The 23475-nt window shown below is 42.6% G+C and overlaps 1 protein-coding gene across 3 annotated transcripts in view; it reads left to right on the top strand.

Annotated features, from left to right (window-relative positions):
- RPRD1A (regulation of nuclear pre-mRNA domain containing 1A) overlaps window positions 1-23475 on the top strand; it is a 101492-nt gene that overhangs the window by 12306 nt on the left and 65711 nt on the right. For all 3 annotated transcript variants that reach the window (XM_075314937.1, XM_075314938.1, XM_075314936.1), the window contains exon 4: window positions 19805-19929. In XM_075314937.1, coding sequence (XP_075171052.1) covers window positions 19805-19929 — 125 coding nt within the window. The remainder of the gene's footprint in view (window positions 1-19804; window positions 19930-23475) is intronic.

Below are 23475 nucleotides of genomic sequence, written 5' to 3'. Positions count from 1 at the left end.
GGTGTTTGTTTCGGTATAAGCACTGTGCCCAACGTAATCACTTTCACTGACAACCGAGCTCCTGCAACATTAGACAGGACCCTGCCAAATTTCACCTTGGCTGTTTGTCTCTCTGCCCGCTGCATGGAAATGGTTGTGAGACAGAGCCGACTCCTTAACCCCATCTGCTCCCTCACATATAGATCATGTAGTACCAATTGTTGTCATAGATACTGGAGGTCAGACACTTACATCATGGTCACCAGCTATGGTGGCCTGTTAGACAAACGATTAACAGAAAATGCGCTATTCAGTGTTCAAGTGCTATAATGGGACAAAGTAAAAAAAAAAAAAATAAAAAGATCCTGAAAAAATGTTACACCACTTGTAATGCATTCTTCACTTAAAACAATAATAAAATACACATTTGGTAGTGCCACATCTGGAACAACCAATTATGAAATAATTACACTTTTCAACCCCTGCGGTGAACACTATAGGAAAAAAAAACCCCAGCTAAAACATAAGGTTTTTCATTATGGCACCCCACAAGAAGTGGAATAAAATGTGCTCAAAAAGTCATATGTAAAGAAGAATGGTATCATTAAAAGCATCTTATTAGCCTGCAAAAACACAAGCAGCAGTTTGCAAGTGGAAAAGGAAAAAGCTATAGCTATCATAATATGATGCAAAACCAAATAATTTTTAGTAAACAAAAAAAAAAATATTTTAGTGTGCAGAGGTTATTAAAGCATAAAAAACTCATAAATCTGTTTTTTTTTCTGTAATGGTATTGACCCTGAGATAAAGTTTGTCTTATCAATAGTACCATATGGGGCCACCCAAAAATTAGCCATTCTTGCTAAGTGATCAAAAATGTTATGGAACCCGAAATTCTGCTGGAATAAGGTTAAGTTCACATTTATCCTGTGCTATGTGCTGAACACTCATGTTACCGCCTGTATCTCTGGAACCATTCACCATGAGGCTGATGTCACTTTACACTCCATTTGGCTTCTGTTCCCACTGTGTCCTGTTCTCTTAGCCATGTATAAAAGCACAGGTGACCACACTTGTGCACCTATACAAAGATGAATACCACTGGGACAGAGGCCAGACGTCGTCAAAAGTGCTTTAATATACCTCATTATAGTGAACACTTCCCTTTTGGATTACATTTTTCACAGATTTTGATGGAAATCATTATGTAAGTGCTCAGGGTAGTGCACAGAATAAATGTTCACCTAGTATTAAAATTGATCCAAGTTATTTATCCCCAAATAGTACAAAGACTTCAACTAAAAAAAGCAAACCCTCAGATCTCTTTTTTTCAGTGGAAAACATGGGCTTCCACATTACTAGTAGGTTAGAGGCTCTGGAAAAATGTGTTCTTCAAGCCAAAAATCCCCTCCCCCCTTCCAAGCCTTGCTATATACCCACACTGCAGTTAGGCTGCTTTCACACATCCGGTTTTAGCAGTGCGGCTCAATCCGGCTCAAAAACCTATGCAACGGATGCGGCGAAAAAAACGGATCCGTTGCATAAGTTTTTCCCATACGGCCCGTCCGTTTTTTGACGAATGCGGCTTGATACTGAGCATGCGCAGTGCAAAAAAAACGCGTCCGGATGCGGTTTTTGCCAAAGGACGCCGCATCCGGCGTCCATAAGCTTGCATTGTGAATCACGCCGGATCCGGCGCGATGCGTTTTTTTCGACGCACAAAAAACATGCCAGGCAACGTTCCGGCCGCCGCATGGGCTAAATATGCCGCATCCGGTAAAAAACCGGACGCAACACAAGGCCATGCGGCACAATACGGCGCTAATGCAAGTCTATGCGGGAAAAAACGCAACCGGCGGCAAAAAAAAAAACCTGTTGCGTTTTTTCTGCAGAGCGCCGTATTGTGCCGCACGGCAAAAAACGGATGTGTGAAAGCAGCCTGTTCACAGGTAAGGCATTGTTGTAGTGGGGGAGAACCAACTTAAAGGCATATTACCAAAATCAGAATGTGCCCCCAGTTTTCTCTACCTGTAGAATTACACAAACTATTTTTAAATCCACACTTATTTTCAGTTATCACCTCTTAAAAAGCACCACTACAGGATCTTAGGAGTTTTTTTACAGCTAGAGTGGCACTTTCAATGTAAGTCCCATGCCCCATTTCATATACTGACCTTCCGGTGGCTTCATCTTTTTTCAGCGCCGCTTCGGTCCTGAGGCGCCATCTTGTGCCTGTAACTTCTGACTGGCTTGAAGACAGAAGTTATGTCACCAGCTCACAATACATCTCTATGAGATCCAGAATGAGGCCAGAACGAGGTTCTCATAGAGATGAGTTTTGACCTCTGGCTCGACCCATTAAACACTGGAACTGCCGACAGGTCACAAATCACTGGAGACCAACTGGAGCGGCACTGGAAAAAGATGAAGACAGCGGAGGGCGAGTATAAGACAGGGAGCAAGGGACTTTATATATATGTAAGTGCATATATATATATATATATAAAGTCCCTTGCTCCCTGTCTTATACTCGCCCTCCGCTGTCTTCATCTTTTTCCAGTGCCGCTCCAGTTGGTCTCCAGTGATTTGTGACCTGTCGGCAGTTCCAGTGTTTAATGGGTCGAGCCAGAGGTCAAAACTCATCTCTATGAGAACCTCGTTCTGGCCTCATTCTGGATCTCATAGAGATGTATTGTGAGCTGGTGACATAACTTCTGTCTTCAAGCCAGTCAGAAGTTACAGGCACAAGATTGCGCCTCAGGACCGAAGCGGCGCTGAAAAAAGATGAAGCCACCGGAAGGTCAGTATATGAAATGGGGCATGGGACTTACATTGAAAGTGCCACTCTAGCTGTAAAAAATATATATATATATAGCACCACTCCAGGGAGGAAACCGAAAACAAATGCTGGAGTGGTGCTTTAACGACAATCAGCCAAGGTCTTTATTTACTCTTTTCTACTGGATACGTAGTTTGGATCCTCACATGCACCTAATGTCTAATAAAATATGACAGCTGTTTTGTAGCTCAGTTCAGCTGTGCTATGCTGACGATGCCACTTATACAAGCTGCATCTAACCTTATGGCCCTGTCTAATTCATCAACATATAGGGCGAGAAAAACTGGGCACTCAAATAATGCAGTGAATTAATGAAAATGTTAATGCCCATCCAGTTACAGAAATTAATCTCCCTCATTCCGGACTTTCCACAGAATATAAAACAAACATAAAAAACGAAAATATGATAAGAGTCAAAAATAAATATCTACAGAAAGCAAGCAACAAAGAGACAAGGCAAAACATAAATGATAAAGAGATCATATACATAGATACCTATATACAGTTAGACGTGCTTAATAAAAGACATTACTGAAAATAGAAACAAAGTCAAAACAACCTGCAGTGTTTCAGTGATCAGGTGAATGCTATAGCTTAACAGAATATAGAAATACAAGTGACCAAAGAGGGGATACCACGAGTGGCAGATAGATGGCAGCCTATAAACGTTTATATACGTGACTAGGAGAAGAAATCCACAGGAGGGAAAAGCCTGAAAGAGACATGAATGAACAGTATGTTACAGGAATTGGAAAATGAACCCGTGATCTGCACGTTTGATGTAGCAGTGAGGTAACGGAGAAGAGGGCTGGTGGCATTAACAAAGGTGTGTACATTTGTTACCAGATCACCGTGGAGGGAGAGTGTCCAGAAAACGAGCGCAGTGGTAGTTTCTCTATGATTACGGACTAGATCCCTACTTGAGCACCACATCCTTCATTGCGGAGTGATGTATATTCTCACATACTTCAAGAAAACAGATACAGCCATGACCCTGTCTAATAAAACATCACCCCCATTCTCTCACTGTCCTCATTGCCCTGACAGCCGGGTTGTAGCACATTTCAGCTATGCTTTGCATTCAGGGAAGATCATATTCTAAAGATTTCCATGATGCACCAATGAAATATGAAGTTTTTACATTTTAATAAATGTTGGTCAATATGGGTCACAGTCATAAAGATAAAAAAAAACAAACAAATTGATTGTCAGCTTACCACGCCTGTATTTGCCAAGTGATTCTTGTGTTCCACAGGTGCCAACCCCATTGTGGATTTCCAACATAGTATATCCTGAAAAAAGTGGAGGAAAGGAAAAAAGACATGTACACATTTTCTTAAGTGTACTTTATTGCTAATCCATAGAAAGTTGGGAATCTGCACATTATAGTTTTCACACTACAACTATGGGCGCAGAGACACCAGAAATGCTTCAGTGAAAACTTTGACTATATCGTCTTTTTTTTTTTTTTTTTCCTTTTTGTCAATTTTCTATGGATTGCCAGTTAAAAAAATACACTTATAGGCCATGTGCACAAGTTGCGTTTCTGCTGGTTTTTTTTGCGGTTTCCTGATGTCAGCAAAGTGATTGAGAGTCCTGAAGTCTCATGCACACATTGAGTATTTTCTCCTTGCAGATTTGCTACAGAGGATCTGCAGCATGCCAATTCTTGTATCGTTTTTGCAGCGTTTATTCACCCATGGACTTCAATGGGTTACTGTCAAAAACTGTATAAAATCGCAGATTTAAAAATGATTGCAGATTTGCTGCTTATTTACTGCGTTTTTGCTTACATTTTTGTTTGCGCTTTTAGACTGCAGTGAATACGGTAGAGAGAGATGATGATAACATATTTAGCTTCACTGTGAATGAGTGACAAATCCCCCTGGGCTACATTCATATGGCAATTATTCTCCTGCATACTTTACAGGTGTATTAACATATAATAGCTATATGTGGTTGTTTGATTTTGTACCTCGATCTCCTCATTTGTTTGCACTTGCTTAGTTCTCCCTTTGTGAAAACCCCATATTTTCACACCTTGGAGCCATTATTCACACACTCTGTTTATTTTTTATTCTTCTTCTTACACATGTTTTATCTATTTATCCTATGCATCACACATCCATTATTTAAATATGATTTTATATTCTATGTGTGTATACTTTTTTCATCTTATATTTACAATCCATGTGGTGGTTTGATTCAGACAACAATGTTATTGTGCTATTGTGCCCCAAGTCTGTTTTTTGCATTCTACACATTCTCCTATTTTATCTTTTTAACTGGTTTTAATATGTGTATCCTTTTGAAATGATGTACCAATAAAGGATTTTTAAATTAATCATTGGAGAAGTGAGTCTCTTTATTTTGTCTCCCAGATGTATAGCGCTAGATAAAAAAATATAGATCGACAAATATATAGACAGAGCGACAAACAGACATAAAACACAGAGTGATGGACATTTATACTGAGCGACAGACAGATATGCACAAGCAGACACATATACAGACAGACTGGATGACACATATAAAAACAGACAGCTGCAGACAGACAGCGACAAACCTACACAGAGAGGCAGCCAGAGACATGTAGATGGAGCCACAGACATACACTTATGAGCAAAATGGTAACAATGTTTTGAACTTTTAAATCTCCGGCTCCATATCTCACTCTTCACTACAGCTTCAAACTTGAGACTACTTTCATTTTATAGACAATCATCTTGGCTATCTCAAAAATAATTTTTAACTTTTAACTATTTAGCCTATATTTAGTTATGCAGATACTTGTCATGTCACTGCATTGTTACTATTTTGCTTCTAAAAATCTAAATTTAGATAGTGACAGATGCAAACAGAGTGACAGACAGACATAGACATACACATAGACTGACACACATATAGGCAGTGACAGAAAGATTACAGACAAAGCAACAGACAGACATTAAGAGCTAAAAATTCTGATTGTATCAAAACGGCTGCACCCAGTAATCTATGTGATACATTGTTGGATTAAGGATCTCATTGCCTGCGTCATGCTGCTCACAGATAAGGTAGTAAAAACATGCTGACAGATTCCCTTTTAAAGATGACACATTTCCTTTAAATTGTATATTCATCTTTTACATTTTAGAAATTACAAAAAGGAAAATAGTCTGCAAAAGTTTGCGCACGCTTGGAGAGTTGTGTGCTCAGGTAACTGACCAAGGTTTCAGACCTTAATTAGCCTGATAGGGTTATAGCTTGTTCACTATCATCATTAGGAAAGGACAGGTGATGCAAATTTTACAGCTGTATAAAAACTCAGCTTCCTCTAACCTTGTGTGAAAAAACAGCAGCCATGGGTTCTTCTAAGCAAGCTGCCTAGCACTCTGAAAATAAAAATGGTGGAAACCCACAAAGCGGGAAAAGGCTGTAGGTGACAGCAAAGCGTTTTCAAGTTGACTCTCAGTTCAAAATGTAGTTAACCTTTTCCTATCCTGAGTCCCCCGTCGGGGGTGGGGGGAGGCATTCAAAATAATCCGTTAAGCTTCTTTGTCCCCTGGCAGAAGACATCAATATTTTATACACTTTTTACTGTCGTCTTCTGCCAGTGGGTTTGAGCAGATTTCGTTTTCACTACCGAACGCTGGAATAAATATAACTGATGACAACCTATGATAGGTTTTCAATGGGCGAAACAGGAAATTGTATTGGATAGGAAAAGGTTAGGAAATGGCAGTTAACAGGAACAGTGGAGGTCAAGATAAAGTCTGGAAGACTAAGCAAAATTTTTGTAAAACCTGCTTGTAGGATTGCTAGAGAAACAAATCAGAACTCTCTCTTGACTGCAAAAGACCTTCAGTAAGATTTAGCGAACTCTGGAGTTATGGTACTTTGTTCTACTGTTCAGAGACTCCTGCACAAATATGGCCTTCATGGAAGAGTCATCAGAACACCTCTCCTGCATCCCTACAAATAAACTCAGCGTCAGAAGTATGCAAAACAACATCTAAAGCCTAGTTCATTTTGGAAACAAGTTCTGTGGATCAATGAGGTTAAAATATCTTTTTGGCCACAATGATCAAAGGTATGTGTGAAGAAAAAAGGGCAAATAATTTCAGTAAAACATATCATCAACCAATGAACATGGGGGTCGATCAATCATGCTTTGGGGTAGTGTTGCAGCCAATGGCATAAGGAACATTTCATGGGTAGAGGGAAGAATGGATTCTATGAGATTTCAACAAATTCTTGAAGCAAAATATAACACCATCTGTAAAAAAAAAAAAGTTGAAGTTTAAGAGGATGGCTTCTACAAATGGATAATGATGTTAAACACATGTCAAAATCCACAATAACCACCTCAAAAGGTGCAAAGCTAAAGGTTTAACTGGCCCTCGCAGTCCCCTGATCTGAACAGCATTGAAAATCTGTGGCTAGACCTCAAAAGAGCAGTGCATGCAAGACGACCCAGGAATCTCACAGAACTGGAAGACTTTTACAAGGAAGAACAGATTAAAATCCCTCAAACAAGAATTGAAAGACTTTTGGCTGGCTACAAAAAGCATTTACAAGCTGGTATATTTGCCAAAAGAGGCGCTACTGTATACTAACCATGTAGGATGCGCAAACTTTTGCATTGGTCCTTTTTTGTTAATTTAAAAATGTAAAAGCTGATTCTTTTTGGCCTAAAATACAGAGGAAATGTGTCATTTTTAACTTTCTACTTTTTAGAGATCATTTCATCTTGCTTAACTGTTCATAATAACAATGATTTTTTTTTTTACCAGGGGTGCTCAAACTTTTGCATTCCATGGTAGACAGAGCGACAGACATTCATATAGACAGCAATAGACCTCTAGAGAAAGCGACATATAGACAGAGCGATAGACAGAGTGACAGGCAGACGAGTGATAGATATATAGACAGAACGACAGACAGAACAAGAGAGATATAGACTAGGCAACAGACATAGCTACAGAATGACAGACATATGCAGACAGAACAACAGACAGACATATAGACAGAGCGACAGACATATATAAACAGAACGGCAGACAGATATACAGTGACAGACAGACCTATAGACAGAGCTACATAGACATAACAACTCACGTATAGCCAGAGTGACACACAGACAGAATGAAATCTAGACAGAGGGACACATATAGACAGAGCCGCAGACATATAGACAGAGTAACTCGCATATAGACAGAGCGACACATACAGAGAGAATGACATATAGTCAGAGCGACACATAGACAGAGCAACAAACATGTAGACAGAGGGACAGACATATATTGACAGAGTGACAGCTCTATAGGCAGAGAAGCAGACATATATAGACAGAGCGGCAGACATATAGACAGAGCAACTCGCATATAAGCAGAGCGACACACACAGACAGAATGACATAGACAAGAGCGGCAGGCATATTGATATAGACAGAGCGACAGACATGTATAGACAGAGGGACAGATCTGTAGACAAAACGACAGATATACATAGAGCGACAGACATATATATAGACAGAATAACAGATATAGACAAAGCAATAGACATATAGACAGAGCAACTCACATATAGACAGAGCGACAAACATAGACAAAATGACATACATACACTCCCTGATAGAAGTTCTGTAGCTTATCCATGTTATGTAAATAGAAGTTTAGAACCTGACTTTAAATTCATCCATTGGTTTTATAAATTACTCTTTTGAAAGCTGAAACCCTCCCAAATTTGGTTTAGGTTATGAAAATAAAGTTGCTGCAAAGCTGAAATATTGATCATTTAATGAACACAGAAAAGTCAGATTTTGGCAAGACAAAAGTTTTGTCGCCCACAGAGAGTAATGTGAAATTCAAACAAATAATTAACTTCTAATACAAAGATATGTTGCATAACATTGGTGAATGAAGTTGTGGTGCTATTAGAGCCATATGTAATATTTTCTGTGACTTCCATGAGCTTGAAGGACTGCATCCATGCGGTTCAACAATGATTCATACAATTTATTGATGAAGTCATCAGGAATAGCAAAGAATGCAGTCTTACATGCCTCCCAGAATTCATCTAGATTCTTTGGTTTTGTCTTCCAAGCTTCCTCTTTCATCCTACCCCAAACATGCTCAAAGAGGTTCATGTCTGGTGACTGGGCTGGCCAGTCCTTGAGCACCTTGATCTTCTTTGCCAGGAGGAAGTTTGTTGTACAGATGGATGTATGAGATGAAGCACCATCCTGCTGCAGAATTTGACCCCTTTTAAGATTGGGAATGTAAGAGGTAGCCAATACTTCTTGATATTTTAGGCTATTGATATTGCCTTCCACCATGCAAATCTTTCGCCCACCCCCATACTGAATGTAACCCCAGACTATGATCTTTACACCACCAAACTTACCTGTTTTCTGGGTGTATTTTGGATCCATACGGGCTCCAGTAGATCTCCTGCAACATTTGTGGCGGCTGTGGTGTAATTCAACTAAAGATTCATCAGAGAAATCCACCTTCTGCCACGTTTCAAGCATCCATCTGTTTAGCAGGCTGTGGGAAATGCCACACGGTTTTTTAATTGCCTTTTGTTTAGTGCTGGCTTCTGAGCACTTAGTCGACCATGGAGGCCATTTCGAGACAGACTCCTACAAACTGTTCTAGTTGACACAGGTACTTGAGGTGACCAGGCCTGTTGGAGCTCTGCTGCAGTGGAAGAGGGGCTGGCTTTGGATTTTCTAACAAACAAACATTCCTCCTGAGCAGTTGTCTTGTGGGGTCTGCCGGACCTGGGCTTGTCAAAAACATCTCCAGTCTCTTCAAATATTTTTTTAATTCTTTGTACTTGACTCTGAGACACATTAAAGGTGCCAGCCACCTCTGCAGTGGATCTGGTCTTCAGCCTCTTGATAATCAAGGCTTTGGTCGCAGGGTGGATTTTTGGCATGTTGTCAGAGGTCAAGGTGCAGTTCAAGTGAAGGTCTGGGGTGCTGGGTTTCTTTTTATGCACACCCACTAATTAACCGATCATTTAGTGAGCACAGGTGAGGATGTAAACTAGGATTGGGTGCATTATATGACAAGGTGACAAAACTTTTGTCTTGCCAAAATCTGACCTTTCTGTGTTCATTAATTGATCAATATTTCAGCTTTGCAGCAACTTTATTTTCATAACCTAAACCAAATTTGTGAGGGTTTCAGCTTTCAAAAGAGTCATTTATAAAATCAATGGATGAATTTAAAGTCAGGTTATAAGCTTTTATTTACATAACATTTACAGAACTTTTGTCAGGGAGTGTACAGAGCGGCAGACATATAGACAAAGCTACAGACGTACAGTATATAGACAGAGCAACAGATCTAGGCAAAGCAACAGACCTATAGACATATATATAATTTTACTGTGTGTATATATACAGTGCGTGTGTATAATATATACATACACACACACACACACAGAGTGACAGATATATACAAAGCAATGAACATATAGACAGCGACAGACATATACTGTATATAGAGAGAATGATAGAGCGACATATATTTTTTATATATATATATATATATATATATATATATATATATATATATATATATATATATATTTTATATATATATATATACACAGAGCAGCAGACATATAGACAGAGCGACATACATAGACAGAATGACATAGACAGAGCGACAGACATGTAGACAGAACGACAGATATAGACAGAACAACTGACATTTAGACATAGGGCCAGACATAGACAGCGACAGACATATAAACAGAGCAGCTGACATAGTCAAATTGACATATAGACAGAGTGACAGACATAGACTGTGTGGCAGACATAGACGAAGCGACAGACAGAGTGAAAGATGAAGGGACAGACAGACATAGATGAGGCGACAGATGAAGCTACAGACATAACATAGAAGGAGCAACAAACAAAGAGACAAACCTGTAGACTGTGCGACAAATGAAGTGTTAGGCATAGAAAAAAGTGACTGACATAGTGGCATGGAAACGTTTGAGCACACCTGGTCAAAATTACTTTTATTGTGAACAGTTAAGCAAGTTGAAGGTGAAATGATCTCTAAAAGGCATAAAGTTAGAGATGACACATTTCCTTTGTATTTTAGGCAAATAAACAATAAATTATTTACATCTTTTACATTTTGAAATTAACAGAAAAGGAAAATGGGTCGATGTAAAAGTTAGGGCACTCTTCATAGTAACCATTAAATGCAGGAGAACTTATAGTTTAAAAATATTGTGAACTTTATTGATAAAAATGTGATTACAGTAAATAACATACAAATTTGTTAAAAAGCAATAACGTACAACACGTGAGCAAGACAAGTAGTAAAAGCAAGTGGAGTAGAGCTGAAAAAAGTCAGTTATAATATAGTATGTAACTTTAATATAATGGATAGTGGATATACGATGCCACCTAGTGGCTGACTAGCTACATTTCTTAGTAAATGAATGATCACAGTAAAGGTGCACTCCTATATATGTAATAATATAAAATCCATAATCAAAGTAATATCCATTTACAGTGCATATATCAGTTAGGCTAATCCTATAATATTATTTTATACGATTAGCCTAAGCGACAGTGTGACAGACAGGCATATCAACAAAGTGTCAGACATATAGACAGAGCAATAGACGGACATATAGACAGAGCGGCTGTTGGACATTTAGAGCGACAGACATAGACAGTAACATACAAACATATTCTCAGAGTGACAGATGTTTGTATAGACAGAGTGACCAACAAACGTAGACAACAACATACAAATATTTTCAGAGCGACAGACAGACATAAACAGAGCAAAAGACAGCGACAGAGTGACAGACTAACATGTAGACAGAGTGACAGGGACAGACATAAACGGAGCAACAGACATTGACTGGGCAACAGGCATATAGTCTTAGCGACAGATGAAGTGACATATAGTCGGAGCAACAGACATAGACAGAGTGACAATCGTGGAAACAGAGCGACAGTCTTGGAGACAGTGCAACATACGTGTAGACGGAGCGCCAGTCCTATAGATAGAGCAACGGCCTGACATATAGAAAGAGCGACATACATATTGACAGAGCGAAAGACATATTTAGGACAGAGCAACAGACATAAACAGAGCGACAGACAGAACAACAGGCAACCGTATAGCCAGATCAACAGACAGACGTATAGACAACGACAGACATGTAAACAGAGAGAGATAAAGACATGTAGACAGAGTGACAGACTTGTTAGTTGCAATTAGTTGCCCGTGGCGAACAAAATTGTTAAACCGCCGTCACACGTACTTACCTTCCAAACGACCTCGCTGTGGGCGGCGAACATCCACTTCCTGAAGGGGGAGGGACGTTCGGCGTCACAGCGACGTCACACAGCGGCCGGCCAATAGAAGCGGAGGGGCGGAGATGAGCGGGACGTAAAAATCCCGCCCACCACCTTCCTTCAGCATAGCTGGCGGGAGCCGCGGGACGCAGGTAAGCTGTGTTCATCGTTCCCGGGGTGTCACACGGAGCGATGTGTGCTACCCCGGGTACGATGAACAACCGACGCTAAGTAGAATAAACGATTTTTTAAAAATGAGCGACCTGTACACGATTCACGATTCGTAACCGATTTGCGATCGTTTACAGACGCTCATAGTGTCACACGGGACGACGTCGCAAGCGATGCCGGATGTGCGTCACGAAAACCGTAACCCCGACGATATATCGCACGATAGATCGTCCCGTGTGACGCCCGCATTATACTGAGCAACAGACATATATTGAAAGAGCGACCAACATATAAACAGAACAACAGACAGACGTCTATAGAAAGAGGGACAGGCAGACCTAAATAAAGCTACAGCGTGACAGACAGACATATAGACAAAGGAATAGACATACACAGACAAAGTGACAAACAGACAGAACGAAAGACGAAGAGAGCGTCATATAGACGGAGCTGCTGACCTAGAGCGACAGACATATAGAATAGAGTGACAGACAGACATGTGGACAGAGCAAGAGATGGAGTGACAGACAGACGGAATGACAGACATACAGTTGCATGCAAAAGTTTGGGCACCCCTGGTCAAAAATTACTGTTATTGTGAACAATTAAGCAAGTTGAAGATGAAATGATCTCAAAAGGCATGAAGTTAATGATGACACATTTCCTTTGTATTTTACATCTTTTACATTTTTTAAATTAACGAAAAAGGGAATGGGCCAAAGCAAAACTTTGGGCACCTTGCATGGTTAGTACTTAGTAGAACCCCCTTTTTTATGTATCACAGCTTGTAAAGACTTTTTGTAGCCAGCCAAAGGTCTTTCAATTCTTGTTTGAGGGATTTTCATCAGTTCTTCCTTGGAAAGTCTTCTAGTTCTGTGTGATTCCTGGGTCGTCTTGCATGCTCTGCTCTTTTGAGGTCTAGCCACAGATTTCAGTGATGATCAGATCAGTGGACTATGAGGGGCTTTGTATAACCTTCACCTTGCACCTTTTGAGGTAGTCTATTGTGGATTTTGATGTGTATTTAGCATCATTATTAGAGATGGGCATTCACTAAAATGCTCGGGTGATCGGTCATCGAGTCGAGCAGGTCATGCTCTGAAAGGGCTCAACTCTAGTATTAAGTAAAAAGGGCAATTCGTCTCTCCTCCAGTCATAAAGAGAGCATTTCCGATTGGAGGGAAGGCGGATTTTTTTTTTTTTTTTTTTTTAGACACCGTATATCCGAAATGTTGCTTTAACCCCAGTAAGAGCCATTCAGAGACTGTGAATGGCTCTTCCTGGGGTGCCTGCACACATCATGCAGTGAAGCAAGCCTGTGCTTTGTTGTCGTTTCACGAACGAAACATCCAAGCACCCGCTATACTCGGCCGAGCTCCGCGAGTACCCAAGCAGCCCGATGTTACGATCGTTTCCCTGCATGTTGAGACCAATGACAGCCTTTGGACTGGAGCCTCTCATCTGGCTCTTTTCATTTAAATGGATTTTATTTTTCTTGGTACTGAAGTGGTTAAGTGCCAGTTTTGCTTCTGCAGCTTTTTCAAAACAGTTCCTTGCTGAGTGGTCAGTTGCATTCACTAAGTAGTCACGCCCTTCAGCTTTAAATAGCAGTGTATGTTCAGCCATAACGTTTTTTTCTGTGCCATTATGGCTCATGCAGCTGTACTTGCTCAACTGCTCCAGACCTTCTTTCAGGAGATGTCTGACATGCGTGCTGAAGTCATGCAGCAGTTCACACCCAGGTTAAACCTGAACCCAAGATAGCACTCATGGAAACGTTTGCTGGTGGCAGGGATAAGGTCACGACTTTCTGGGAAGCCTGTAAATTGTTCTTTAGGCTCTGCCTTCGATCTTCCGGGAGTGAGGAGCAGAGGGTGGGGATAGTTGTCCCTCTATTGCGGGGAGATCCCCAGTCCTGGGCTTTTTCTCTACTGGCCGACTCCCAGGCATTGCGGTCGGTAGATTAATTTTTCGCGGCTCTGGCCTTAGTGTATGGAGACCCTGATGGCATCACGCTCACAGTCTAAACTCCATAAACTCCAGCAGGGGGCATGGCCAGTAGAGCAGTATTGTTTGGAGTTCCAGAGGTGGGCCACTGACACCCAGTGGAATGACCCAGCGCTAAGGAGGCATTTTATGAAAGGGTTTTCAGCTAGCCTAAAGGGGGCTTTACACGTAGTGACATCTCAAACCGCCCCCGTCGGTTGTGCGTCACGGGCAAATCGCTGCCCGTGGCGCACAATATCGTTAGGATCCGTCACACGGACTTACCTGCCTAGCGACATCACTGTGGCCGGCAAACCGCCTCCTTTCTAAGGGGGCAGTTCGTGCGGCATCACTAAGCGGCCGCCCAATAGAAGCGTAGGGGTGGAGATGAGCGGCTGTAACATCCTGCCCACCTCCTTCTTTCCTCATTGCTGGCGGCCGCAGGTAAGCTGTAGTTCGTCGTTCCCAAGGTGTCACACAAGCGATGTGTACTGCCTCGGGAACGACGAACATCCTGTGTCCTTAACAATCAGCGATTTTTTGAAAATGAGCGTGTCAACGATGGACGATTTGGTTAGTATTTTCCATCATTAACGGCTGCTAGTTGGTGTCACACACAACAACGTCGCTAACGAAGCCGGATGTGCATCACGGAATCCGTGACCCCGGCGATATAGCGTTAGATACGTCGTTGCGTGTAACGGGGCCTTAAGGGATACTCGGGTGCAATACTCTGCCCTGGAGTCGTTAGGCCACCATGGCTCTCTCTATATGAGTGGATCGCCATCTCAGGGAGAGACCCTGTAGAACCCTGTCCCCTGTAGTTTTTCTCAGGGAACATTTCCCACTGGTGCCAGCCGACAAGTCGGGTGAGCCTCTCCTCAGATGGAGTCGCTTGCAGTTCGTCGTGGGTCTGGGTCCTGCTTCTACTGTGGGAATAAGGGGCATTACATTGAGACTTGTCCTATAAGACCTAAGCCAACTCCATCTGGCAAATAGCCGCGTCCTCCTGGTCAGGTGGAGGGAAACGACCAGGCTGTGTACATCTCCTCCATCTACACGTCCCAGTTCACCATCACAGCAGAGGTGGCTATAGGTGGAAAAACTGAGACGATCTGTGTGCTGATGGACAGCAGAGCCGGTTCCAGTTTGATGGATTCTTGCTTTGCACAGTCTCGGGGTCTGACATGTTTTGCACTGTCAAGATCCTTTCCCATCCAGGCGATTGACTCAGCTCTCCTCAGCCAGAGAGAGTTTACACATTCCATGCCTTATATTAACCTGCGAATGGACTCGGTTCATAAGGAACGTCTATTCTGTTATGTCCTGGAGGGTTTGCCTACTATTGTGCTGGGACTACCCTGGTTGAAGAGGCATATACTGGCAGTCAGTGGAAGTTGGGGCAGTTTTTGTGAGAAAACGTGCCTGGCTGCTACCATTGCTGCGGTACTTATTAAACACCCACCACACTGCCCACAAAGTAGTGACCTTTAAAGCGTCAAATAAAAGTAAGGGTGCACTACTCCTGCCTCCGGGCAAGAGTAGACCTCGGTGTGGCTCCAGTAGAGGTGATCGGGGGAGGGTAGTCAGTCCCTCTATGTGTGCTGTTTCGGAGTGTAAGTTGCTGAATGGGTGGGGAGACTCATCTGTTGTTAGCTCTGCCAGGAGTTCTTCCTGTACCATCCGGTGCATGCGTGTGAATAAACATCCAGGTCCGGACCTGAGAAAAAATGACCCTTGTATGGGTTTCCACCAAGAACACCAGGTGGAAGTGTGTGTCTGGGGCTCTAGGCGCAAGGCTGATTGGTCCCTTTAGGGTTCTTAACATTGTAAATCCTATGCCCGTACAGCTGGAGTTACCCCCAGAACTAAACACCCATGACATAGTCCACAAGTCCCTACTTCGGAAGTGTGTTGCTCCCTACTGGTAATCGGAGGGACCAGTTCACATTTACATGACGAGTACCAATCTTGAGAGACTGGAGGTCTCTCGATCAGGGGGAGATACTGTCACGATCGTCTCCCTGCATGTTGAGACTAGTGTCTGCCTTTGGACTTGAGCCTCTCATCTGGCTCTTCATTTATATGGGTTTCATTTCTCTTGGCACTGAAGTGGTTAAGTGCCACTTTTGATACTACAGCTTTTCCAAAGTAGTTCCTTGCTGAGTGATCAGCTGCAGTCACTAAGTAGTCACACTCTTCAGCTTTAAATAGTAGTGTATCCCAGCAATCCCTGCTGAAGATACAAACCCATTTGTCTCCTGGCCACCTGTGAAGAAGGTTCTGCTAGTCTAATTCCTGTGCTCAGGCAATATCCTTTTGGTTATTATTTTTCCCCGGTTTGTCTTTACTTCCCTGGTGTGTTGTTAGTGCAGCGGTGAGGTCTAGTGAACCTCATCTCCCCCTCACTAGTCAGGGTTACTATAGGGCCTTTTTTAGGCTCCCAGGTTCTTGTTCGGCGACAGTTGTGGAAACTATAGGGACTGGTAAGGAGAGAAGGGACCGTTGCAGGTGAGGTTAGAAGGTTAGTTCCAGGGCCTCCTGTTGTTTTTGTGTCCCTGGTCCCCCCTTATCTTGTGTTTTTGTTGTGCTTCAGACTCACGTAGGTCTGGACGCACTTGCCACGCTTGCTACACGCGGCAAGCGTGGCACCCAATGCTCGATCGAGTAATGAGCAGTGCCAAGCACACTCACTCCTCACTAATCATTATCCATTGTAGAAGCCATCCTCTTTTCAACTCCAGCTTATTTACAGATGGTGTTATGTTTGCATGAAGAATTTGTTGAAATTTCATTGAATGCATTCTCTCTACCTGTGAAACTTTCCCCCTGCCATGGGCTGCAATACAGCCTGAAAGCATGATTGATCCAACCCCATGCTTATCTGCTTCCCAACATTGGATGTACCATGTACGTCCTTTTTGCCTACTCTAGCAAGGGTTGCTTTCCCTGCCAAGGACCTACGGTTTCCGTCCTAGCTTTCATGCCACCACCATGGTATTATAATATTCTAGTTTTCTGAGATAATGACTTTTGGGTTTTCATTGGCTGTAAGCCATAATCATCAACATTAACAGAAATAAACACTTGAAATAGATCACTCTTTGTAATGACTCTATATAATATATGCGTTTCCTTTTAGTATTGAATTACTTAAATAAATTACCGTTTTGATGATATTCTGATTTATTGAGAACTGGTAAATTCAAAGTCTTACAATTGCTATTTCTCCAAATTGTTGTCAAACTAGATATTTTCATAGATAAACACAAATTATATCAACCTGAATTTACCACTAAGGCTAAGTTCACATTTCCGTTGTTTTGTATCAGTCACATGCGTCGCTTGACGCATGTGACTGATTCGCTGTTCAACGCTGTACGACGGATGACAAAGAACAGAATTCTTTGTCGGATTCCGTTGTGTGCGAGGGGGCGGAGTTCGGGGGGTGGGGGGGGAGCCGAGCGGGGCCGTGGCACTGAGGACGTCAGTGCCGCAGGGACTGCAGGACAGGTGAGTGTGTGTGTGTGTGTGTGTGTATATACACATGCTGAATTCAGGAGGGGGCGGAGCCGAGCAGGGGACGGGGCCAGGCGCTGAGGATGTCAGTGGCAGTGCTGCGGTCTGCATGGCTGGGGACAGGTGAGTGTATCTGTGAGTGAGTGTGTGTGTGTGTGCGTGTATGTATGTATGTATGTGTGTGAACATGCGGAGTGCGGGAGGGGGCGGAGCCGGGCGGGGCCAGACGAGGGTGTCAATGGCAGTGCTTGTCTGCATGGCTGGGGACAGGTGTGTGTGTGTGTACATACATGTGCGGAGTGCGGGAGGGGGCGGGGCCGAGCGGGGAAGTGTCGGCCTCCCTGCACACGTAACCAGACTAAATATCGGGTAGCAAAGCACCCGATATTTACCTTGGTTACCCGATATTTACCTTGGTTACGGGCTTACACCGCTTAGCGCTGGCTCCTTGCACCGTAACCAGGGTAAATATCGGGTAACCAACCAAAGCTGGTGACATGTGCAGGGAGCCAGAGAGCATGCGCAGCGAAATCCGACGGATCTCGCTGCTCAAAAAACGTTACATGCTGCGTTCCTCCCGCCCGGCGGTCAGTCGTTCCACGACTGATCAGTCGGGCGGAGGGTGCAATGCAGCATCATCAGTCACAATCCGCTGCTCATACAAGTCTATGGGAGCAACGGAATCCGCTAAATAGATTCCGTTGTTTACAAGAGCAGCGGATTGTGACTGATACATTTTAGCGGAAATGTGAACTTAGCCTAACATAAAATAAAAATGTGTCATGAAAAAATATTCTTAGGATTGTTAGACATATTCCAGAATTATTACCACAGATGTCATATTTGAAAAATGGGCTCTGTAAGGAACAGCAAAACTAGCTATGCCAGGAAGGGGTTAAATGAGAATTGCTGGATGGAGCATACCTAGATCACAGTTCTACAGTATTGGTATGGCATTCCTTTGTTTTGAGTTAAGATCTGTGAAACTGTAGTGTATTGCTATACTTTTCTGTCTAACCCATTGATGTTCCGGGTTGTGTGGAGCTGAATCTGATCCACATAGGAGTTGGCTGAATTATACAGCTAGCACCTGTCTATAATGGCAGTTACAAAACTAGATCAGGGGTCAATCAATAACCATAAGCCAAATCTGTCAGCAGGTTTTTGCTATGTAAGCTGAAGCCAGCAAGCCGCAAGGGTTAACACAGAATGTTCAGGCATGCCTATTTTGTCACAGTCTAATCTTTTGTTTATTTGCTATGTTTGTTTAAGCAGCAGGATTCATCATTATGGGACTACAAACTCATGTGCAGGGAAGCTGACATGCCCCCTGCTGTGATTGACACATTGTTGTCAATGTCAATGTACAATCTCTATTGAGAGGCTGGTGTGGGCGGGGATAGTTCCCTGGGCTCAGCTACACGACTAAACCTAAAAATTCAGACTGTGTCAGAATAGTTGCAGCCAGTAATCTAAGTGATACACTGTTGGATTCAGAATCTCCTTGCCTATATCATGCTGCTCTCAGATGAGGTAGCCAAAACCTGCTAACAGAGTCCCTTTACATTTGCCATCCCGGTGGCACTTCCTTTCTGGCGTCCCTGAGCAACACAATTGTGGTGTACTGATGGGTTGTCATGCCCTTGTAATGGTTTAGAAATCTGTTCTAACCCCACAAAAGCAAAGTTCCCATGTCTCTGCGTTGTGCTTTTTTTTCCCCATATGATTTATCAATCACAATCTACCCTCATTTATTGGTCTAAAGTTTCCATCAGATCATTCACTCGAACTGAGAATATCAGTAGTTTTTCATATGTAAAAATAATTACAAAGATAAGAGTATTTGGGCTTGCAGTTAAATCCAGTTGTAGTGTTACTTTGTATTTACCGTACAATGCAAACACTGACCATGCTTAAAATTGACATGAATTGACACAACGGTAGCGTCAGTTGTAATACTACTAATAATTTTTACTTTGGCTTTAAAGATGGAGAGAGAAAAACTAAAAAGAGGCCCTATGAAGAATTAAAGATTGATAAAGATGAGGAGGATGATGATGATGATGATGAAGATGAAGAATTATCTAAGATTGCTCCAGAGGAACCTCCACAGGTATTGCATGAGTGCATTGTGGTCTTCAGTATGTAGAGTAAAATTTCTAGTTTACAATGTAAGTGATGAAGGACTTAAAGGGGTTGTCCACTACTTTTACATTGATGGCCTGTCATTAGGATAAGTCATCAACATCTGATTGCCCAGGGTCCGACATCTGACACCTCCGCAAAACAGCTGTTCTTGGTCCCAGCGGCGGCAGTGCACAGCCGAAAATGCTAGGTTCTGGAGCTGCTCATCTTCTGATAGCAGCTGCATCTGGTTACTGCACATCTGCCTCCTATCCTAATCAAATGGCAACAGATGTGCAGTACTCGGCAGCGGCCGATATCTGAAGATGGAGCAGCTCCGAAAGTGAGCATTTCCGGCTGTGTGCTGCCGCCGCTGGGCCCGAGAACAGCTGTTGTATCGGACCCCAGACATCATAAGGTTAGGCCATCAATGTAAAAGTAGGGGACAACCTCTTTAAGTTATTGCATCTCATTTACTTCCTGCTGATGTCCTCTTTCAGAGTAGATAGACAGTGAGAGAGATATAAGTAAAATATCCTAAAGACGTATAAGTGATAAACAGGGAGTGAGTGGCGAGCTGCAGCTCTCACTTCCTCTTAATTACTTATTTGTCTGAATGCAGGGACTGTGAAGCTGGCTGTGATTGGGCGCAGAACTCGTATGATGTAACAAGCTCATGTGCCCCCTGGGAACGCGAGTGCCGACAACGCTGCAACAAGGCTGGTACGGGAGGTGAGTATATCTTTTTTTCTATTTAAAAGGGGCAAACATAGGGAATGAGAAGTTCTTAGGTTAGTGGACAATTCCTCTAACCCCTCTGACCTCGATAGCTAATCAGTGACCACTGATACTGAGTGTCTGCATTGATCACCTGATTCTGCCAGAAGAGGATGTCTAGAGAGTCATGGGTAACACGAGTAGCAATACCTGAAAGGTGTTTTTTTGTTTTTTTTTTATAATTTGAAGATCTCTCAGGGCTGCGCTGATCCTGCTAATGCTTTGGAGTGCAAGCCCTTAAGTATTACTATCAGACCGTTGCAGGGACTGGTGCTGAAGACTAGCAGGTGCTAGATAAGTAGTTATTTAGATTATTCTTGTGGAACTTGTGCTCCTCTCTGACTGCTGGTATCTGCTTCTTGTGCTGTCATGTCTGTCTAGAATAATGAATGTCTGTGTATAAAGCCCAGTCCAGCTCTTTGGACTCCTCTGCCTTGATACATTACTACATCTGTTTTGCTTTCTGTTGTCAAAGTTTATGTAACAATATACAGTACAGACCAAATGTTTGGACACACCTCATTCAAAGAGTTTTCTTTATTTTCATGACTCTAAAAATTGTAGATTCACATTGAAGACATCAAAACTATGAATGAAAACATGTGGAATTAAATATTTAAAGTTTGAAGCAATTGAAAATATGTCTTATATTCTAGGTTCTTCAAAGTAGCCACCTTTTGCTTTTTAATTACTGCTTTGCACACTCTTGGCATTCTCTTGATGAGCTTCAAGAGGTAGTCACCAGAAATGGTTTTCCAACAGTCTTGAAGGAGTTCCCAGAGATGCTTAGCAGTTGTTGGCCCTTTTGCCTTCACTCTGTGGTCCAGCTTACCCCAAACCATCTCGATTGGGTTCAGGTCTGGTGACTGTGGAGACCAAGTCATCTGGCGTAGCACCCCATCACTCTCCTTCTTAGTCAAATAGCCCTTACACAGCTTGGAGGTGTGTTTGGGGTCAATGTCCTGTTGAAAAATAAATTATGGTCCAACTAAACACAAACCGGATGTAATAGCACGCCGCTGCAAGATGCTGTGGTAGCCATGCTAGTTCTGTATGCCTTCAGTTTTGAATAAATCCCCAACAGTGTCAGCAGCAAAGCACCCCCACGCCGTCACACCTCCTCCTCTATGATTCACGGTGGGAACCAGGCATGTAGAGTCCATCCGTACACCTTTTCTACAAAGACGCGGTGGTTGGATTCAAAGATCTCAAATTTGGACTCATCAGACCAAAGCACAGATTTCCACTGGTCTAATGTCCATTCCTTGTGTTATTTAGCCCAAACAAGTATCTTCTGCTTGTTGCCTGTTTTTAGCAGTGGTTTCCTAGCAGCTATTTTACCATGAAAGCCTGCTGCACAAAGTCTCCTCTTAACAGTTGTTCTAGAGATGAGAAGGTGTGTCCAAATGGTCTGTACTGTAAATATTTTTGATGTATGGCACATTAGAATTTCATAAAGAGGAAGTAACACGGCTTCCATGCTTTGGCTTCCATATTTGAATCAAGTTTTCCAAAGTGTTATTATATAGCAATTACAGTCACCAGCTGAATAGCTGTGAGATTGGGAAACAGCCCCCATTGTTCATGGCCAGAAATATTTACCCGGTTAAAGATGTGCATGGCAAGCCCCTGTATCACCTCACAAGCATGGTTTAGACGTATTTGCGTCGCATAAATGTGAACATTATATTTATTGTATGTAACTTTACCACCTGCTTTCTGTCAGTAATGATGTGATAATACTTTAAAAGGGACTAAAATTTCATTATTCAACCCAAGAGGCCACTGCTTTTCAGCACAGATGAAAGCCTGCAATAGGTAGCTCAGATGGGGCGGAGCTACAAGCTGAAATAAAAATGTACATCACAGGAAGTAGAGCGGCGGCTATCTTTAGAGGCAGTTGTCAGTGAATGAACTCAGAGACAGAGGACGTGCAGAAGAGGGAAGAAATATTTACGAGTAGAAATTTATCATCTTGACCAGAGCTGTGACACAGCAGAGCTGTCTGTGACTGTATCCGAATCCTTACCAGATGGGAGAAGATTGCTGATAGGACACTGCCGTGGAGTTGATAGGACATTGCCGAGGAGACAAGCCACAGTTACCAGCAGGATTACTCATCTGTTGGAGAGGCCTCTCATCTGACTGTGTACTTCAGACATATTGTCCAAAGCAGACCCGGGTTGGTAATACGGTATGACTAAGGCCCACTGCGCAATCGCAGTGGGTAACCATACACGCACCTCACATCAGTTTGGCGCCAGAATATTTGAGACAGAGTCAAGGCCTATAGTTAGTTTAGGTAGGTGCATTGTAACCCTGTCAGGCCGCAGTTACTGCACAATCATCATTTGGGACCACCATTTCCACGACTACGTCATCTAATTCTTCGCCATTGAGGATTCTGTGTGGATCACAATGACCTCACTTACACCTGGAAGTTGTTAAGGCCTTTCACAGACTTTAGGCCAAAATTGAGCTCATCGAGGAGGAAGCTTGTAGCGAACAATATACCTGTTATTATTCTCTTCGCTAAGCAGCCGTTGCATATAGTAACTTGTTTGATCATTCAACGTGAATCTTGGGAAGGATCCTCCATTAATGTGCACTGTATTTATATCGGGGCAGGGGAATAGTCAGTTGGGGGTTAGAGCAAATTTATCTTAAGTTTGTAAACTCTTGTGCTGTACCGCGGGCGACTTGTATTTCACACCCATTCATTTGTTTCATGTTTAACGGTATTAATAGGTAATTGGTT

The sequence above is a fragment of the Anomaloglossus baeobatrachus genome, chromosome 6 (genome assembly GCF_048569485.1).
Source record: "Anomaloglossus baeobatrachus isolate aAnoBae1 chromosome 6, aAnoBae1.hap1, whole genome shotgun sequence".
Taxonomy (NCBI): domain Eukaryota; kingdom Metazoa; phylum Chordata; class Amphibia; order Anura; family Aromobatidae; genus Anomaloglossus; species Anomaloglossus baeobatrachus.
The sequence above is the reverse complement of the archived record's forward strand: the minus strand, read 5'-3'. Positions and strand labels throughout refer to the sequence as shown.